At 42.7% G+C, this 20,048-nt stretch overlaps 1 protein-coding gene across 1 annotated transcript; it reads left to right on the top strand.

Annotated features, from left to right (window-relative positions):
- Positions 1-332: 332 nt before the first annotated feature.
- On the top strand, positions 333-3,671 carry LOC130357816 (protein spinster homolog 1-like). The gene is made up of 2 exons (XM_056560545.1): positions 333-484; positions 2,108-3,671. The coding sequence occupies exon 2, from the start codon at positions 2,133-2,135 to the stop codon at positions 3,645-3,647; it is 1,515 nt and encodes a 504-aa protein (XP_056416520.1). The 5' UTR covers positions 333-484; positions 2,108-2,132; the 3' UTR covers positions 3,648-3,671.
- The last annotated feature ends 16,377 nt before the right edge of the window (positions 3,672-20,048 follow it).

Genomic DNA, 20,048 nt, shown 5'->3' on the forward strand with positions numbered 1-20,048 from the left:
TATATATATATATACACAAATCAAAAAATATGTTGCAGTCTCTTGTAATACCTTTTTTTATTGGACTAACAGAATTTTGTAGAGACAAGCTTTCAGGATTCCTCCCTTTATCAAGTCCAATAGTCAAGGACTAATGATCAAAGGACTTTATAAATTATCAGGGAGGAATCCCAAAAGTTTGTCTCTACAAAATTCTGTTAGTCCAATAAAAAAGGTATTACAATCTGCATCACTGGACTAATATGGCTACTCACATTTACTATACAGATATACACATACCTGAAGATGGTTTAGAACCCTGTGATGTCACACATGCTTGTGATGATGTCACCGTAAGCTGTACAAGGAGGTGCGCGCCGGCTGCAGTCTCTTCAGTGTGTTTTGCATTCACAACCTGTGGTGCAAAGTGTTTGAGAGAGAGTTTCTATTTGCGATAGAGAATTCAAGATTTTGACCGTTCCTTGTCTGAAGAGAGAACCACAAGGTAAGTCTCAGCCTCTTCTATTCATACATACACAGGGCTTTTTGTTTGACAGTTTTTTTTTTATTGCTGTTGCTTTTTTTTTTAGCAAAAAAAAAACCAAGAAATTAATTTCCAAAAGAAATAACAAAAGTTATATTTCTCATAGCATGGTGACAATACTTGGCTTAGGCATTAAACATAATAAAACGCACAGATAGTATCATGACCAGAGCTTTTTCTTGCAAAACTGCTAAAATGCAATTATGCCCAAAAAAGCCCCCAAGAAAAAGAGTCCTAATTCATGAAGTTCTAAAAGATATAAGTCTATGAGAAAGATTTGGTGGTGTAGTAAAAGAATAACAGAAAGATTAGGGCAGAAATATAATATTATATAATAGAATTCGTGGTTGTACTAACAATAGAAATACTCCGGGTACTAAGAAAGGGAAAATTTTCAAATCAACTAGTGGCAGAAAGTCATATAGGGGACGGATAGATCCCAATGAGGTGGGGTAGGTTCATTATTAGTAAATGTATATAGTAGGATAGCCCAATTGTATCTACAGTATGAAGTTCACATGGCCCAGTGACCATACAGCCAAGCCCCTATAATCCGCCATTACTAGGACAGATTCAGGGTTATCAGATATTACTATGACCGGAGAGGTTCAGGTTTATCAGATATTACTAGGACCGGACAGGTTCAGGGTTATTAGATATTACTAGGACCGGACAGGTTCAGGGTTATCAGATATTACTAGGACCGGACAGGTTCAGGGTTATCAGATATTACTAGGACCGGACAGGTTCAGGGTTATCAGATATTACTAGGAACGGACAGGTTAAGGGTTATCAGATATTACTAGGACCGGACAGGTTCAGGGTTATCAGATATTACTAGGACCGGACAGGTTCAGTGTTATCAGATATTACTAGGACCGGACAGGTTCAGGGTTATCAGATATTACTAGGACCGGACAGGTTCAGGGTTATCAGATATTACTAGGACCGGACAGGTTCAGGGTTATCAGATATTACTAGGACCGGACAGGTTCATGGTTATCAGATATTACTAGGACTGGACAGGTTCAGGGTTATCAGATATTACTAGGACAGGACAGTTTCAGGGTTATCAGATATTACTAGGACCGGACAGAATCAGGGTTATCAGATATTACTAGGACCGGACAGGTTTAGGGTTATCAGATATTACTAGGACTGGACAGGGTCAGGGTTATCAGATATTACTAGGACCGGACAGGTTCAGGGTTGTCAGATATTACTAGGACCGGACAGGTTCAGGGTTATCAGATATTACTAGGACTGGACAGGCTCAGGGTTATCAGATATTACTAGGACCGGACAGGTTTAGGGTTATCAGTTATTACTAGGACCGGACAAGTTCAGGGTTATCAGATATTACTAGGACCGGACAGGTTCAGGGTTATCAGACATTGGTAACCTCAGGGAAGACGTCTCCATATAAAACACTTATAGAGAAGCGTCTTCTTCTGAGGCTGCGATGGTCTTAGTGTTATCTTGTGGTTCTGTGCTGGACATTTCTGCTCTGTATGAAGGATCTATTGTATAATGACAGGAATGATGACATGTTGTCTAATGTGTTCACTTACTCTCTCTCTCTAGTGTTTTCAGGCTCTGACCTGTGACCATGGCCTCTCCACAAGACCCATTGCTGAAGGAGGAGGAAGAAGCAATGGAGGACCATAGTGATATGGATGTAGAAAAGGGCGATATCCCTGAGAGGCAGAACCTGCCATCTCTAAGCGTGATGTCCACCGCACGTTCCATCATCACCGTAGTGATCCTCGCCTTTGTTAATTTGCTCATCTATGCAAATCGCTCCAGCGTGGCGGGGGTGCTGCCTTATATACAGAAAGCATATGACACCAATGCTAGTCTGTCCGGCTTATTGAATACATTGTTCATTGGAAGCTACGTGCTGGTCGCACCAATTGCCGGATATTTGGGCGACCACTGTAATAAGAAATATACTGTTTGCGCAGGAGTCATCGTTTGGCTGAGCATGACACTTACCCTGTCATTCATCCCTGACGGGTATTTCCTGCTCTTCCTGCTGACAAGTGGACTGGTTGGAGCCGGAGAGGCGACTTTCTGCACCATCGCCCCCTCCATCATTGCAGACCTTTTTACAAGTGACCAGCGGACCCGCATGCTGAACGTGTTTTACTCCGTCATACCTGTAGGCTGCGGACTAGGATACATCATCGGGCCCAAAGTGACTGATGCAGCAAGGGGCGATTGGCACTGGGCGTTTCGGGTCACCCCTGGCCTGGGCCTCATAGCTGTTGCTTTGTTGATTTTGGTCACAAAGGAGCTTCCAAGAACGACTACAAACGGGAAGAAGAACAACAAATCCCAGAAGTTTGCCAAATGGGCGACAGATCTGAAAAAACTATTTAAAAATCGAAGCTTCATGTTAACCACCATGGGATCGACGGCTGTATCCTTCATAGTGGGAGCCTTAGGTGTATGGGGTCCGTCATACCTGACCCACGCACGAACACTCCTACAAGAGAAGGACCCTTGCCGTGCTGAACCGTGTGACTATCACGACATCCTAATATTTGGTGTGGTTACAGTCGTTTCCGGCATTCTGGGAGTTGTAGCAGGGACGGAGATAAGTAAAAGATATCGCAAATCCAACCCACGGGCGGACCCGCTTGTGTGTGGATGCGCGATGATGCTCTCCGCCCCTTTTCTTCTGTTGGCATTGACTTTTGGCAACATCAGCCTCGTTGCCACCAACATCTTCATCTTCATCGGAGAGACGCTTCTGTCAGTAAATTTCACCCTCATATCTGACATTATACTAAAAGTAGTAACTCCGTGGAGGAGATCTTCAGCCCTGGCCGTGCAGATGACAATCTATCACCTCCTAGGTGACGCCGGCAGCCCGTACCTCATCGGCTTGATATCTGACACCTACGAACGAGGATATGCCAAATCCCCTCTTCTGAAATACCGCAGCCTGGAGTATGCCCTCATGACCTGCACCATAATGGCAGTCATCGGAGGGGCCTTCTTCATGGCCACGGCCCTATATATAGAGAGGGACGAAAAAGAAGCAGAGATGGAATCAGAACCTCCGTCATCCTCCTCCTCCTCACTGCTTCCTGCCGATGAGGACCGCGCTTCAGACTGAGGAAAAGTCCTTGCTTACCTTTATCTCGTTTACTTCATTAAAAAAAATTAAGAAAAAAATAACTGCATTTGTTCTATGTTCCACTTTACCCCTTATTCTCTACCCAGGGGCGGACACAGACAGCAGAGGGCCCTTGTGCAAAGAATGTGCCTGTGCCCCCCCCCCCCCCCCCAAAACATCAATTGTTCAGCACCCCCCCTCCATGTGTCACTTACTCAGGTGGACCCCCATATGTCACTTGCTGTATAAGTTTCTAATTATTTATTAAGGCCTCCCATATGCCGCAGCTTGTTCAAGCCCCCCCCCATTAGGTAGCATAGATTCCCAACATTAGGTAGCATAGATTCCCAAAATTAGGTAGCATAGTTTCCTCACATTAGGTAGCATAGTTTCCCCACATTAGGTAGCATAGATTCCCTACATTAGGTAGCAGTTTCCCCACATTAGGTAGCATAGTTTGCCCACATTAGGTAGCATAGTTTCCCCACATTAGGTAGCATAGTTTCCCCACAATAGGTAGCACAGATTCCCCACATTAGGTAACATAGTTTCCCCACATTAGGTAGCATAGTTTCCCCACATTAGGTAGCACAGATTCCCCACATTAGGTAACATAGTTTCCCCACATTAGGTAGCATAGTTTCCCCACATTAGGTAGCACAGATTCCCCACATCAGGTAACATAGTTTCCCCACATTAGGTAACATAGTTTCCCCACATTAGGTAGCATAGTTTGCCCACATTAGGTAGCACAGATTCCCCACATTAGGTAACATAGTTTCCCCACATTAGGTAGCATAGTTTCCCCACATTAGGTAGCACAGATTCCCCACATTAGGTAACATAGTTTCCCCACATTTGGTAGCATAGCTTTCCACATTAGGTAGCATACTTTCCCCACATTAGGTAGCATAGTTTCCCCACATTAGGTAGCACAGATTCCCCACATTAGGTAACATAGTTTCCCCACATTAGGTAGCATAGATTCCTCACATTAGGTAGCCATAGCCCCCCCAAACACACAGACAGACACAGACACACACAGAGACACACTTACCTGCCCTGCACATCGCTTCTCCTCTCCGGCAGCGGCCTGACGAGTGACGTCACTGACGTCCTCCTGAGCGGGTCTGCAGAAGTACGTCACTTGTGCAACGTCCCTCGTCAGACCCCGGTCGGCCGGAGGCAGAATCACTGTCTAAGGTGCCCGCTGCGCTATTATACCCTGCAGCTGCTTTAGAACAGTGAGCAGCGGCGGCGCCAACCCTACCATGAACCTACTAGGCACAAAAAAAAAAGGGGGGCAGCAAAATGCTGCCCCTGAAAAGTGCCACTTGGGACTTATGGTCCCACCGGGTCCCATGGTAGGGCCGACCAGAGGCGGCACTAGACTTTGTGAGGCCTTAGGCGAAACTTTGTGAGGCCTTAGGCGACATCACTGTGTATTATCCCTGTACTGTGACATCACTGTGTATTATCTCTGTACTGTGCCATCACTCTGTGTATTATCCCTGTAATGTGACATCACTGTGTATTAACTCTGTACTGTGCCATCACTGTGTATTATCCCTGTACTGTGACGTCACTGTGTATTATCTCTGTACTGTGTCATCACTCTGTGTATTATCCCTGTACTGTGACATCACTCTGTGTATTATCCCTGTACTGTGACATCACTGTGTATTATCCCTGTACTGTGACATCACTGTGTATTATCTCTGTACTGTGACATCACTGTGTATTGTCCCTGTACTGTGACATCACTGTGTGTATTATCCCTGTAATGTGACATCACTGTGTATTATCCCTGCACTGTGACATCACTCTGTATATTATCCCTGTACTGTGACATCACTCTGTATATTATCCCTGTACTGTGACATCACTGTGTGTATTATCCCTGTACTGTGACATCACTGTGTATTATCCCTGTACTGTGACATCACTGTGTATTATCTCTGTACTGTGACATCACTGTGTATTATCCCTGTACTGTGACATCACTCTGTATATTATCCCTGTACTTTGACATCACTCTGTATATTATCCCTGTACTGTGACATCACTGTGTATTATTCCTGTACTGTGACATCACTGTGTATTATTCCTGTACTGTGACATCACTGAGTATTATTCCTGTACTGTGACATCACTGTGTATTATTCCTGTACTGTGACATCACTGTGTGTATTATCTCTGTACTGTGACATCACTGTGTATTATCCCTGTACTGTGACGTCACTGTGCATTATCCCTGTACTGTGACGTCACTGTGTATTATCCCTGTACTATGACATCACTGTGTATATTATCCCTCCCTGTACTGTGACATCCCTGTGTGTATTATCTCTGTACTGTGACATCACTGTGTATTATTCCTGTACTGTGACATCGCTGTGTGTATTATCTCTGTACTGTGACATCACTGTGTATTATCCCTGTACTGTGACATCACTGTGTGTATTATCTCTGTACTGTAACATCACTGTGTGTATTATCCCTGTACTGTGACATCACTGTGTATTATCCCTGTACTGTGACATCACTGTGTATTATCCCAGTACTGTGACATCACTGTGTATATTATCCCTGTACTATGACATCACTGTGTATTATCCCTGTACTGTGACATCACTGTGTATTATGCCTGTACTGTGACATCACTGTGTGTATTATCTCTGTACTGTGACATCACTGTGTGTATTATCCCTGTACTGTGACCTCATTGTGTATATTATCCCTGTACTGTGACATCACTGTGTGTGTTATCCCTGTACTGTGACATCACTGTGTATATTATCCCTGTACTGTGACATCACTGTGTGTATTATCCCTGTACTGTGACCTCACTGTGTGTATTATCCCTGTACTGTGACATCACTGTGTGTATTATCTCTGTACTGTCACATCACTGTGTGTATTATCCCTGTACTGTCACATCACTGTGTATTATCCCTGTACTGTGACATCACTCTGTATATTATCCCTGTACTGTGACATCACTCTGTATATTATCCCTGTACTGTGACATCACTGTGTATTATTCCTGTACTGTGACATCACTGTGTATTATTCCTGTACTGTGACATCACTGTGTGTATTATCTCTGTTCTCTCACATCACTGTGTATTATCCCTGTACTGTGACATCACTGTGCATTATCCCTGTACTGTGACGTCACTGTGTATTATCCCTGTACTATGACAACACTGTGTATATTATCCCTCCCTGCACTGTGACATCACTGTGTGTATTATCTCTGTACTGTGACATCACTGTGTATTATCCCTGTACTGTGACATCACTGTGTGTATTATCTCTGTACTGTGACATCACTGTGTGTATTATCCCTGTACTGGGACATCACTGTGTATTATCCCTGTACTGTGACATCACAGTGTATATTATCCCTATACTGTGACATCACTGTGTATATTATCCATGTACTGTGACATCACTGTGTGTATTATACCTGTACTGTGACATCACTGTGTGTATTATCCCTGTACTGTGACATCACTGTGTATATTATCTCTGAACTATAACATCAATGTGTGTTATCTCTATACTGCAACATCACTGTTGATACTTACACTGCACTGTGACATCACTGTATATATTAAGCCTGTATACCCGAATGCCACTGTACATATTTACTTTGCACTGCGAGTGACAATACAGGGTAAATATGCACAGTGACATCCCAGTTCAGAGTTAATATAAACAGTAATGTCTCTGTACAGGGACAATAAACAGTTTTGCCACTACAGGGTTAATAAACGCAGTGTTGTCACAGTAGAGGGTAACTATCCAGTGATGTCATTGTACCAGGAAAATATACACAGTGAAGTCAGCATTCAAGAGTAATAAACTGTGATGTCACTACAGGGTTGTTATACACAGTGACATCAAATTACAGGATGAAGCACAGTGATGTCACAGTTTATTATGAAGCACAGTGATGTCACAGTTTATTATGAAGCACAGTGATGTCACAGTTTATTATGAAGCACAGTGATGTCACAGTTTATTATGAAGCACAGTGATGTCACAGTTTATTATGAAGCACAGTGATGTCACAGTTTATTATGAAGCACAGTGATGTCACAGTTTATGATGAAGCACAGTGATGTCACAGTTTATGATGAAGCACAGTGATGTCCCAGTTTATTATGAAGCACAGTGATGTCCCAGTTTATTATGAAGCACAGTGATGTCACAGTTTATTATGAAGCACAGTGATGTCACAGTTTATTATGAAGCACAGTGATGTCACAGTTTATTATGAAGCACAGTGATGTCACAGTTTATTATGAAGCACAGTGATGTCACAGTTTATTATGAAGCACAGTGATGTCACAGTTTATTATGATGCCCAGTGATGTCACAGTTTATTATGTAGCACAGTGATGTCACAGTTTATTATGAAGCACAGTGATGTCACAGTTTATTATAAAGCACAGTGATGTCAGTTTATTATGAAGCACAGTGATGTCACAGTTTATTATGAAGCACAGTGATGTCACAGGTTATTATGAAGCACAGTGATGTCACAGTTTATTATGATGCACAGTGATGTCACAGGTTATTATGAAGCACAGTGATGTCAAAGTTCATTATGAAGCACAGTGATGTCACAGTTTATTATGAAGCACAGTGATGTCACAGTTTATTATGAAGCACAGTGATGTCACAGTTAATTATGAAGCACAGTGATGTCACAGTTTATTATGAAGCACAGTGATGTCACAGTTTATTATGAAGCACAGTGATGTCACAGTTTATTATGAAGCACAGTGATGTCACAGTCTATTATGAAGGACAGTAATGTCACAGTCTATTATGAAGCACAGTGATGTCACAGTCTATTATGAAGCACAGTGATGTCACAGTTTATGATGAAGCACAGTGATGTCACAGTTTATGATGAAGCACAGTGATGTCACAGTTTATGATGAAGCACAGTGATGTCACAGTTTATGATGAAGCACAGTGATGTCACAGTTTATGATGAAGCACAGTGATGTCACAGTTTATGATGAAGCACAGTGATGTCACAGTTTATGATGAAGCACAGTGATGTCACAGTTTATGATGAAGCACAGTGATGTCACAGTTTATGATGAAGCACAGTGATGTCACAGTTTATTATGAAGCACAGTGATGTCACAGTTTATTATGAAGCACAGTGATGTCACAGTTTATTATGAAGCACAGTGATGTCACAGTTTATTATGAAGCACAGTGATGTCACAGTCTATTATGAAGCACAGTGATGTCACAGTCTATTATGAAGCACAGTGATGTCACAGTTTATTATGAAGCACAGTGATGTCACAGTCTATTATGAAGCACAGTGATGTCACAGTTTATGATGAAGCACAGTGATGTCACAGTTTATGATGAAGCACAGTGATGTCACAGTTTATGATGAAGCACAGTGATGTCACAGTTTATTATGAAGCACAGTGATGTCACAGTTTATTATGAAGCACAGTGATGTCACAGTTTATTATGAAGCACAGTGATGTCAGTTTATTATGAAGCACAGTGATGTCACAGTTTATTATGACGCACAGTGATGTCACAGGTTATTATGAAGCACAGTGATGTCACAGTTTATTATGAAGCACAGTGATGTCACAGTTTATTATGAAGCACAGTGATGTCACAGTTTATTATGAAGCACAGTGATGTCAGTTTATTATGAAGCACAGTGATGTCACAGTTTATTATGAAGCACAGTGATGTCAGTTTATTATGAAGCACAGTGATGTCACAGTTTATTATGAATCACAGTGATGTCACAGTTTATTATGAAGCACAGTGATGTCCCAGTTTATTATGAAGCACAGTGATGTCACAGTTTATTATGAAGCACAGTGATGTCACAGTTTATTATGAAGCACAGTGATGTCACAGTTTATTATGAAGCACAGTGATGTCACAGTTTATTATGAAGCACAGTGATGTCACAGTTTATTATGAAGCACAGTGATGTCACAGTTTATTATGAAGCACAGTGATGTCGCAGTTTATTATGAAGCACAGTGATGTCGCAGTTTATTATGAAGCACAGTGATGTCACAGTTTATTATGAAGCACAGTGATGTCACAGTTTATTATGAAGCACAGTGATGTCAGTTTATTATGAAGCACAGTGATGTCACAGTTTATTATGAAGCACAGTGATGTCACAGTTTATTATGAAGCACAGTGATGTCACAGTTTATTATGAAGCACAGTGATGTCACAGTTTATTATGAAGCACAGTGATGTCACAGTTTATTATGAAGCACAGTGATGTGACAGTTTATTATGAAGCACAGTGATGTGACAGTTTATTATGAAGCACAGTGATGTCGCAGTTTATTATGAAGCACAGTGATGTCGCAGTTTATCATGAAGCACAGTGATGTCACAGTTTATCATGAAGCACAGTGATGTCACAGGTTATCATGAAGCACAGTGATGTCAGTTTATTATGAAGCACAGTGATGTCACAGTTTATTATGAAGCACAGTGATGTCACAGTTTATTATGAAGCACAGTGATGTCACAGTTTATTATGAAGCACAGTGATGTCACAGTTTATTATGAAGCACAGTGATGTCACAGTTTATTATGAAGCACAGTGATGTCACAGTTTATTATGAAGCACAGTGATGTCACAGTTTATTATGAAGCACAGTGATGTCACAGAGACTACAGAATGTACAACTGTACGTATGATGAAGATGGCGGGATGCTATCGAAACGTCACACATACATGGGGGAATAAAACACTTTGTTTTTGCATCTTATCTGGGAGTGCCGCTGGATCTTTAGTTTTGTAGATAGATAGATAGATGATATATAGATAGATAGATAATAGATATGAGATAGATAGATAGATAGATATGAGATAGATAGATAGATCAGTGTATCCCAACCAGGGGGCCTCTAGCTATTCCAAAACGACAACTCCCAGCATGTCTTTGGCTTTATGAGCATACTGGGAGTTGTAGTTTTGCAACAGCTGGAGGCCCCCTGGTTGGGAAACACTGCTCTATCTATCTATCTATCTATCTATCAATCATCTATCTATCCATCTATCTCCTATCTATCTATCTATATCATATCTATCTATCATCTATCTATCTATATCATATCTATCATCTATCTATCATCTATTAATCTATCTTTCTATCTATCTCATATCTATCTATATATCATCTATCTATCTATCTCTCATATCTATCTATCTTTCATCCATCTCTCATCTATCTGAGATAGATATGAGATAGATAAATAGAAAGATAGATAGATACATAAATAGATGGATATAGATAGATGGATATAGATAGATGGATAGATAGATAGATAGATATGATATAAATAGATATATATATATGAGATAGATAGATAAATAGAAAGATAGATAGATACATAAATAGATAGATATGATATAGATAGATAGATATGATATAGATAGATATGAGATAGATAGATATGAGATAGATAGATAGATAAATAGAAAGATAGATAGATAGATACATAAATAGATGGATATAGATAGATGGATAGATAGATATGATATAGATAGATAGATATGAGATAGATATGAGATAGATAGATATGAGATAGATAGATATGAGATAGATAGATAGATATGAGATAGATAGATATGAGATAGATAGATAGATATGAGATAGATATGAGATAGATGGATAGATAGATAGATATGAGATAGATAGATATGAGGATAGATAGATAGGAGATAGATAGATAAAATAAAAAAATAAAAACTCCAGAAGAGCAGCACAACAAAATGAAGAAAACCAATGCAATGGTGCACGCTGGGTGTGGACCTTGGTGAGAGGTTCACTTGTACTAGAAAAAAGCAAGAGATTAGCAGCACACAGAAAAATTAGTGCAAAAAAGGTGGAGATTTATTGCATTATCCCAGTGTACAAAAGAAGCGACATTTCAGCGACCTCTCGTCACCGTTCTCAAGGAGCTTGTACACTGGGATAATGCAATAAATCACCACCTTTTTTGCACTAATTTTTCTGTGTGCTGCTGGTCTCTTGCTTTTTTATTTTTTTTTGGATAGATAGATAGATAATAGATAGATGATTGATATAGATCAGTGTTTCCCAACTAGGGGGGCCTCCAGCTGTTGCAAAACTACAACTCCCAGTATGCTCATAAAGCCAAAGGAATGCTGGGAGTTGTAGTTTTGCAACAGCTGGAGGCCCCCTGGTTGGGAAACTGATCTATCTATCTATATCATATAAATGTATCTATATCATATCCATCTATCTTATATCATATCCATCTATCTCCTATCTATCTATATATCTATCTGTCTATATCATATCTATCTATCATCTATCTATCTATATCATATCTATCATCTATCTATCATCTATTAATCTATCTTTCTATCTATCTCATATCTATCTATATATCATCTATCTATCTCTCATATCTATCTATCTCTCATATCTATCTATCATCTATCTATCTATATCATATCTATGTATCTATCATCTATCTATCGATTTGTCTATCATCTATCTATCCATCTATTTATGTATCTTTCTATATATCATCTCTCTATCTATATATCATCTATTTATCTATCTTTCTATCTGTCTCATATATATATATATATATATATATATATATATATATATATGTGTATCTATCTATATATCATCCATCTACCTATCTATCTCTCATATCTATTTACCTATCTATCTCTCATCTATCTGAGTTAGATAGATAGATAGATATGAGATAGATAGATAGATAGATAGATATGAGATAGATAGATAGATAGATATGAGGATAGATAGATATGAGGATAGATAGATATGAGTAAGATAGATAGATGCATATAGATAGATGGATAGAGATGGAAATAGATGGATATAGATAGATGGATGGATGGATAGATATGAGATAGATAGATAGATAGGAGATAGATATATATAATAGATTGATAGATAGATAGATAGATAGATAGATAGGAGACAGATATATAATAGATTGATAGATAGATCAGTGTTTCCCAACCTGGGGGCCTCCAGCTGTTGCAAAACTACAACTCCCAGTATGCTCATAAAGCCAAAGGAATGCTGGGAGTTGTAGTTTTGCAACAGCTGGAGGCCCCCTGGTTGGGAAACACTGAACTACCTCCCACTGTCTCCTACAACTTTCCCCCTCTCCCCCAAGCAAGTTACTTACTTTAAAAGGGCAGCATCAGCAGTGGGCACTGGGCAGGTAAGTCTTCCCTACTGGTGGTGTCCGGGCCTGTATACACACAGCGGGCCTGCTCCACAAGGTCCAGCAGCAGCATACAGGGGAGTGAGAGAGGGGGAGGAGCTTCCTGTCTGCTCTTCCCAGTCTGCATAGCGCGGCCCCTGCGTGGTGACAGGGCTGCTGGCTGAAGATTTATTAAATAAAAGGATGCCGGAGTAAATGGCTCCGGGGGGCGGGGGGTGCAGCGGGGGCTCGGGCCCCTTACTGGTGTCCATGAGAGCTGCTAGTGACCTACTGCTAGGGTTGCCACCCTGCCGGTATTTTACCGGCACAGCCGGTATTTTCATTCAGATTCCGGGCTGTGCCGGTAAGTTTGAATGAAAAATACCGGCCATGCAATGGGCGGTATTTTTCATTCACTCTCATCACACTAACCTGGAAAAAAACAAAAAACTCCTGTTCTGTTCGGTGCCTACACCGCTAAGCGGGAGTGCGGGCCGCACGCCCGCACCATGCCGCTCAGCACAGCACCCTGTCTGACTGACTCTGAGGCTGTCCCTGTCTCCCAGTCCCAGTCTAAAACTTTACCTGTGCAATGCTGTGCGGCCGGATCTGCGGAGGGACGTTGCGGAAGTGACGTCACTCCGCAGACCCGCGCAGGACATCACGTCACTCGCCGAGACTGAGAGGAGACTGGAGAGGTGCTGCGGTAGTAGGTAAGTGTGTCTGTTACTATGTGTGTGTCTGTGTTCGTGTGTCTGTCAGTCAGTGTTTGTGTGTCTGTCAGCCAGTGTGTGTGTGTCAGTGTTTGTGTGTGTGTTTCTCTGTCTAGGGAAGAGGAGGGGGGGGGTAACTGCCTATACCTATGGGGAAGAGGGGGGGGGGGGTAACTGCCTATACCTATGGGGAAGAGGGGGGGGGGGGGGTAACTGCCTATACCTATGGGGAAGAGGGGGGGGGGGTAACTGCCTATACCTATAGGGAAGAGGGGGGGTAACTGCCTATACCTATGGGGAAGAGGGGGGGGGGGTAACTTCCTATACCTATGGGGAAGAGGGGGGGGGGGGGTAACTGCCTATACCTATGGGGAAGAGGGGGGGGGTAACTGCCTATACCTATGGGGAAGAGGGGGGGGTAACTGCCTATACCTATGGGGAAGAGGGGGGGGGGGTAACTGCCTATACCTATGGGGAAGAGGGGGGGGTGGGGGTAACTGCCTATACCTATGGGGAAGAGGGGGGGGGGTGGGAGTAACTGCCTATACCTATGGGGAAGAGGGGGGGGGGTAACTGCCTATACCTATGGGGAAGAGGGGGGGGTAACTGCCTATACCTATGGGGAAGAGGGGGGGGTAACTGCCTATACCTATGGGGAATAGGGGGGCGGTAACTTCCTATACCTATGGGGAAGAGGAGGGGTAACTGCCTATACCTATGGCGAAGAGGGGGGGGGGTAACTGCCTATATCTATGGTGAAGAGGGGGGGGGGTAACTGCCTATACCTATGGGGAAGGGGGGGGGGGGGGTAACTGCCTATACCTATGGGGAAGAGGGGGGGGTAACTGCCTATACCTATGGGGAAGAGGGGGGGGGGTAACTGCCTATACCTATGGGGAAGAGGGGGGGGGGGGTAACTGCCTATACCTATGGGGAAGAGGGGGGGGTAACTGCCTATACCTACGGGGAAGAGGGGGGGGGTAACTGCCTATACCTATGGGGAAGAGAGGGGGGGTAACTGCCTATACCTATGGGGAAGAGGGGGTGACTCTGCCTATAGGGAACGGGGGGGGGGGGGTGTAACTACCTATACTTATTGGGGGGGCTACCTAACTTTATACCTGGATGCCTAACTAATTACCTACATACCAGGCTATCTAACTATGTACCTGGCCTTCATACATGGCTGCCTAGCTAGCCCCCTACCTACCTGGCTTGTCACCTACCTACATATCTGGCTTCCTGATCTACCTACCTAGTTACCTATTTACCTGGCTACCTACCTTCCCTTTTACTGTGCAGGACACCAAGGAGGGCATTATTACACTTTGTGGGCCTATAGATGGGAAGATTGTGTACAGGAGGGGAGGGCATTGAATATATGCAGAGTCTGACATGTTTTTCCTGCAGATGTTAAGAGATCCACATGGCGGTCTTATCCAGACGGAGAAGAAAAGGAAAGAGGACGCCGCTGATCAGAAAATACGTAATTGTGAGTCCCAAAATGTAACTGTAATCACTTATATGGTATATACATCCTGTGTACAGCTGATATCTACCGCCATATGGTCCTGTATATAATCACTTATATGGTATACAGATCCTGTGTACAGCTGATATCTACCGCCATATGGTCCTGTATATAATCACTTATATTGTGTACAGATCCTTTATAGTATACTGCTCTGTATATAGTGGCTTTATTCAGTACAACATTTTCAGTTTTCCACCTACAGAGCTATATGAGGGCTTTATCGGTATCAATTTGGTTTTGAGGATTTTTTCATCCTATTTTTTGTTGTTGGTAGTGTGTATACAGAGGAGCTGTTACAATGTTTGCATTTGCACTATTTGATGAGGTTGTCAAATGTATTTATATTATATTTGTATTTGCTGGGTATCCCCTTAAATTTATTGCCTGTTGTTAAATAAATGTTATTTACAATTGTAAGTTTTATTCTCTAAATGTAATTTTTTGTGCATATATATTGCATCCATCCATCCCCTGTGCCATTTCTTTACCCCCCCTCATCCCCCATGCCATTTCTTTACCCTCCCCATCCCCCATGCCATTTCTTTACCCCCCCTCATCCCCCATGCCATTTCTTTACCCTCCCCATCCCCCATGCCATTTCTTTACCCCCCCATCCCCCATGCCATTTCTTAACCCCCCCCATCCCCCATGCCATTTCTTTACCCCCCCCACCCCCATGCCATTTCTTTACCCCACCCCCATCCCCCATGCCATTTCTTTACCCCCCCCATCCCCCATGCCATTTCTTTACCCCCCCCATCCCCCATGCCATCTTTACCCCCCCCCATCCCCCATGCCATTTCTTTACCCCCCCCCCATCCCCCATGCCATTTCTTTACCCCCCCCATCCCCCATGCCATTTCTTTACCCCCCCCAACCCCCATGCCATTTCTTTACCCCCCCCCCATCCCCCATGCCATTTCTTTACCCCCCATCCCCCATGCCATTTCTTTACCCCCCCATCCCCATGCCATTTCTTAAACCCCTGATCCCTCGTCCTCTGTGCAATCGGCCCCGCCCCTTTTTTTTAGCTCCACCCCCACATAGCCACACCCACGACCAGTATTTTTCTGAGGGAAAGGTGGCAACCCTACCTACTGCTGCTAGGGGGGGCAATCATGATGTAGGGGGGGGCGTGGCCCCCTTAACCCCCCCCCCAGAGACGCCACTGGCTGCAGGGGTGGTTGAACGCAGCGTCCATCCGGGTGCTGTCAAACTTGCTGTGGTCGGGAGTATGCGGTGGTATGTGGCCTAATGCTCGCCTCTGGGGCCGGACCTGGAGAGGGCAGCGGGCCCCCTCTCACGCTGGGCCCCTGTACAGCTGAACTGGCTGCACAGGCGATATGTCCGCTCCTGCCGGCCGCTCTATCCCCCGTCCTCCAGCCGCTCTATCCCTGCTGCCTGCTGCCACACATGATGAGGATGTAGTCCTGAACTGTGAGCCTACATTATGTTGCGAGTGACGTCTTTGCGCCGCGCCGTGCAGCGCATAGCAACGACGCATGGGACGCACACCGGAGGCCTGAAACAGCGCGGACCCGACCCCGGCAACAGGTAATTATGCAACCGGGGATGGGGGGAGGCAGCGGCGCCGGCAATGGGTGCCGCTGCCCCTTCTCTCCCCCTGGCTGTCGGCGCCGCTTCTCTCCCCCTGGCTTTCGGTACCGGGAATGGGGCGACGGCACCGATAGTCAGGGGTAGAGAACGGGCAGCGGCGCCGATAGCCAGCGGGAGAGGAGGGCCGGCAGGGGCAGAGAAGCCGGCAGCGCTGGCAGTCTCTGCACCTGCAAAGCCGCTGCAGTTCATTGATTTAAAGCTCCCGCTTTAAATCATTGAACTGCAGCGGCTTATCGGCGTATAACATGCAGGTAGACTTTAGGCTAAAAATTTTAGCCTAAAAAGTGCGTGTTATACGCCGATAAATACGGTATGTTAAAAATAATATATTTTTTCTATAACCAAAATTGTTCTGGTTTCATTAGTGCATGGTCACCTGGAAAGACAACAAAGCATAGGATTATATCTATAGTTAATTAATTTGAAGGGGTTTTCAAGAGTATAGTATATAAAAGTGCATGCAGAAAATGTTATAAAGTAACAAACCAACCATTACTTGTCTGTAAAATCCAATGATGCTTCAATGGTGATGCTCTGCTGGTCCCAATGGTCTATGTTGAATGGGTACTCTGGGGGAAAACAATTAGTTTTTTGTTTTTGTTTTGTTCAAATCAACTGGTGCTAATAAGATTTGTAAATGACTTCTATTTAACCCCTTAAGGACCCGGGCTTTTTCCGTTTTTTCATTTTCAATTTTTCCTCCTTAACTTAAAAAAACCATAACTCTTTAAAATTTTCACCTAAAATTATATATGATGATTATGATTATTATGATTATTTTTTGCGTCACTAATTCTACTTTGTAATGACATTAGTCATTTTACCCAAAAATCTACGGTGAAACGGGAAAAAAAATCAATGTGCGACAAAATTTATGAAAAAACCCTATTTTGTAAGTTTTGGGTGCTTACGTTTTTACGCAGTACATTTTTTTGAAAAAATAATACCTTCTCTTTATTCTGTAGGTCCATACGGTTAAAATGATACCCTACTTATATAGGTTTGATTTTGTATCACTTCAGAAAAAAATCATGAATACATGCAGGAAAATGTATACGTTTAAAATGCTCATCTGACCAATATAACTTTTTTATTTTTCTGCGTCTGGGGCGGTATGAGAGCTAATTTTTTTTGAAGTTTTTAGCGGTACCATTTTTGTTCTGATCAGACTTTTTGATCACTTTTTTTATTCACTTTTTTGTGGTATAAAAAGTGATCAAAAATGCGCTATTTTGGACTTTGGAATTTTTTTGCGCGTACGCCATTGAGCGTGTGGTCTAAGAAGCGGTATATTTTTATAATTCGGACATTTCCGCATGCGGCGATACCACATATGTTTATTTTTATTTACACTGTGCTTTTTTTTATTCATGGAAATGCCAGGTGATTCAAAGTTTTATTGGGGAAGGGAGAATTGAAAGGGTTAATGATTTTTTTTACACTTTTCTTATGCAATATTATAGCTCCTATAGGGGGCTATAACATTGCATGTACTGATCTTTTACACTGATTGATCCATCTCCATAGGAATGGATCAATCAGTGTTTTCGGTGATTGAATGCTCAAGCCTGGATCTCAGGCTTGAAGCATTCATTCGGCGATCGGACTGCAGGAAGGAAGGTAAGAGACCTCCTCCTGTGCTACAGCTGTTCGGGATGCCGCGATTATACCGCGGCGATCCTGAACAGCTCCCTGAGCTAACTGGCAACTTTCACTAAACTTTAACTAAAGAGTTAATAGCGCGCGGCACCGCGATCAGTGCCGCGCGCTATTAGAGGCGGGTCCTCGGCTTCACTATGACGCCAGGCCCACCGCGATATGATGCGGGGTCACAGTGTGACCCCGCGTTATATCGCAGGACCGGGACCCAGTACGTACCCATACGTCCTGGGTCCTTAAGAGGTTAAAAGATGTTAAAGGGGTACTCCGGTGAAAAACTTTATTCTTTTTTTTTAAATCAACTGGTGGCAAAAAGTTAAACAGATTTGTAAATTACTTCTATTAAAAAATATCAATCCTTCCCGTACTTATTAGCTGCTGAATACTACAGTGGAAATTCTTTTCCGTTTGAAACACAGAGCTGTCTGCTGAGTCACGCGCACAGTGCTCTCTGCTGACATCTCTGTCCATTTTAGGATCTGCCAGAGTAAAAGGAAATCCCCATAGCAAACATATGCTGTTCTCGGCAGTTCCTAAAATGGACAGAGATGTCAGCAGAGAGCACTGTGCTCGTGATGTCAGCAGAGAGCTCTGTGTTTCAAAAAGAAAATAATTTCCGCTGTAGTAATCAGCAGCTAATAAGTACAGGAAGGATTAAGATTTTTTTAATAGAAGTAATTTACAAATCTGTTTAACTTTCTGGCACCAGTTGATTTAAAAAATAAAAAAAAAGTTTTTCACCGGAGTACCCCTTTAATCCTACCAGAATTTAGCAGCTGCTGTATGCTCCAGAAGAAGTTGTGTATTTCTATTCAGTCTGACCACAGTGCTCTCTGCTGAAACCTCTGTCTGTGTCAGGAACTGTCCAGAGTTGGAGCAAATCCCCTTAGCAAACCTCTCCTACTCCGGACAGTTCCTGACATGGACAGAGGTGTCAACAGAGAGCACTGTGGTCAGACTGAAAAGAACTATACAACTTCCTCTTGAGTATACAGCAGGTGATAAGTACTGGAAGGATTAACATTTTTTAATAGAAGTAATTTACAAATCTGTTTGACTTTCTAACACCAGTTTTGAAAAAAAAATTAGTTTTTCACCGGATTACCCCTTTAACTCGTCCTGCAGTGATAATATCATGTAAATCAACAAGACTGCTGCAGCCAATCACTGGCCTGTGCAGTCTCATGCCATACATGTTAGCATCCGCTTAGGAATGTCTTTGCTGCAGGAGCGTCGGCACGAGAGTGCTGCATTTAAGTAATAGTTGGCTTGTCATTTTATTACATTTTCTTTAAAAAGGCACTGTCATTGTTAAAAACTTTTCATATATTGCAGGACTCATTATAATATGACATTTCACAATATACACCTGTTAAAAAAAAATTACATTTTCACCTGAAATTCAAGCTCAAAATAGCCACCACTAGGGGTCGCCTGTCTTTTAGCCAGACAGACTAGTCTAGATTTTACAGCATACTGGATACCATCCATAAAGCATACCGGTATCCAGTATAGGCGATTTCTATTGTGTATGCAAAACTACAGATAAAGGATGTGTGGACATGCTGGGAGCTGTAGTTTTACAACAGCTGGAGGCAACACTGCTCTAACACAGTAATTTACAAA

Source organism: Hyla sarda, chromosome 2, assembly GCF_029499605.1.
Source record: "Hyla sarda isolate aHylSar1 chromosome 2, aHylSar1.hap1, whole genome shotgun sequence".
NCBI lineage: Eukaryota > Metazoa > Chordata > Amphibia > Anura > Hylidae > Hyla > Hyla sarda.

Excerpts from the sequence above, each read along its gene's own strand:
- LOC130357816 (XM_056560545.1), top strand. The coding sequence starts at position 2,133 with ATGGCCTCTCCACAAGACCCATTGCTGAAGGAGGAGGAAGAAGCAATG.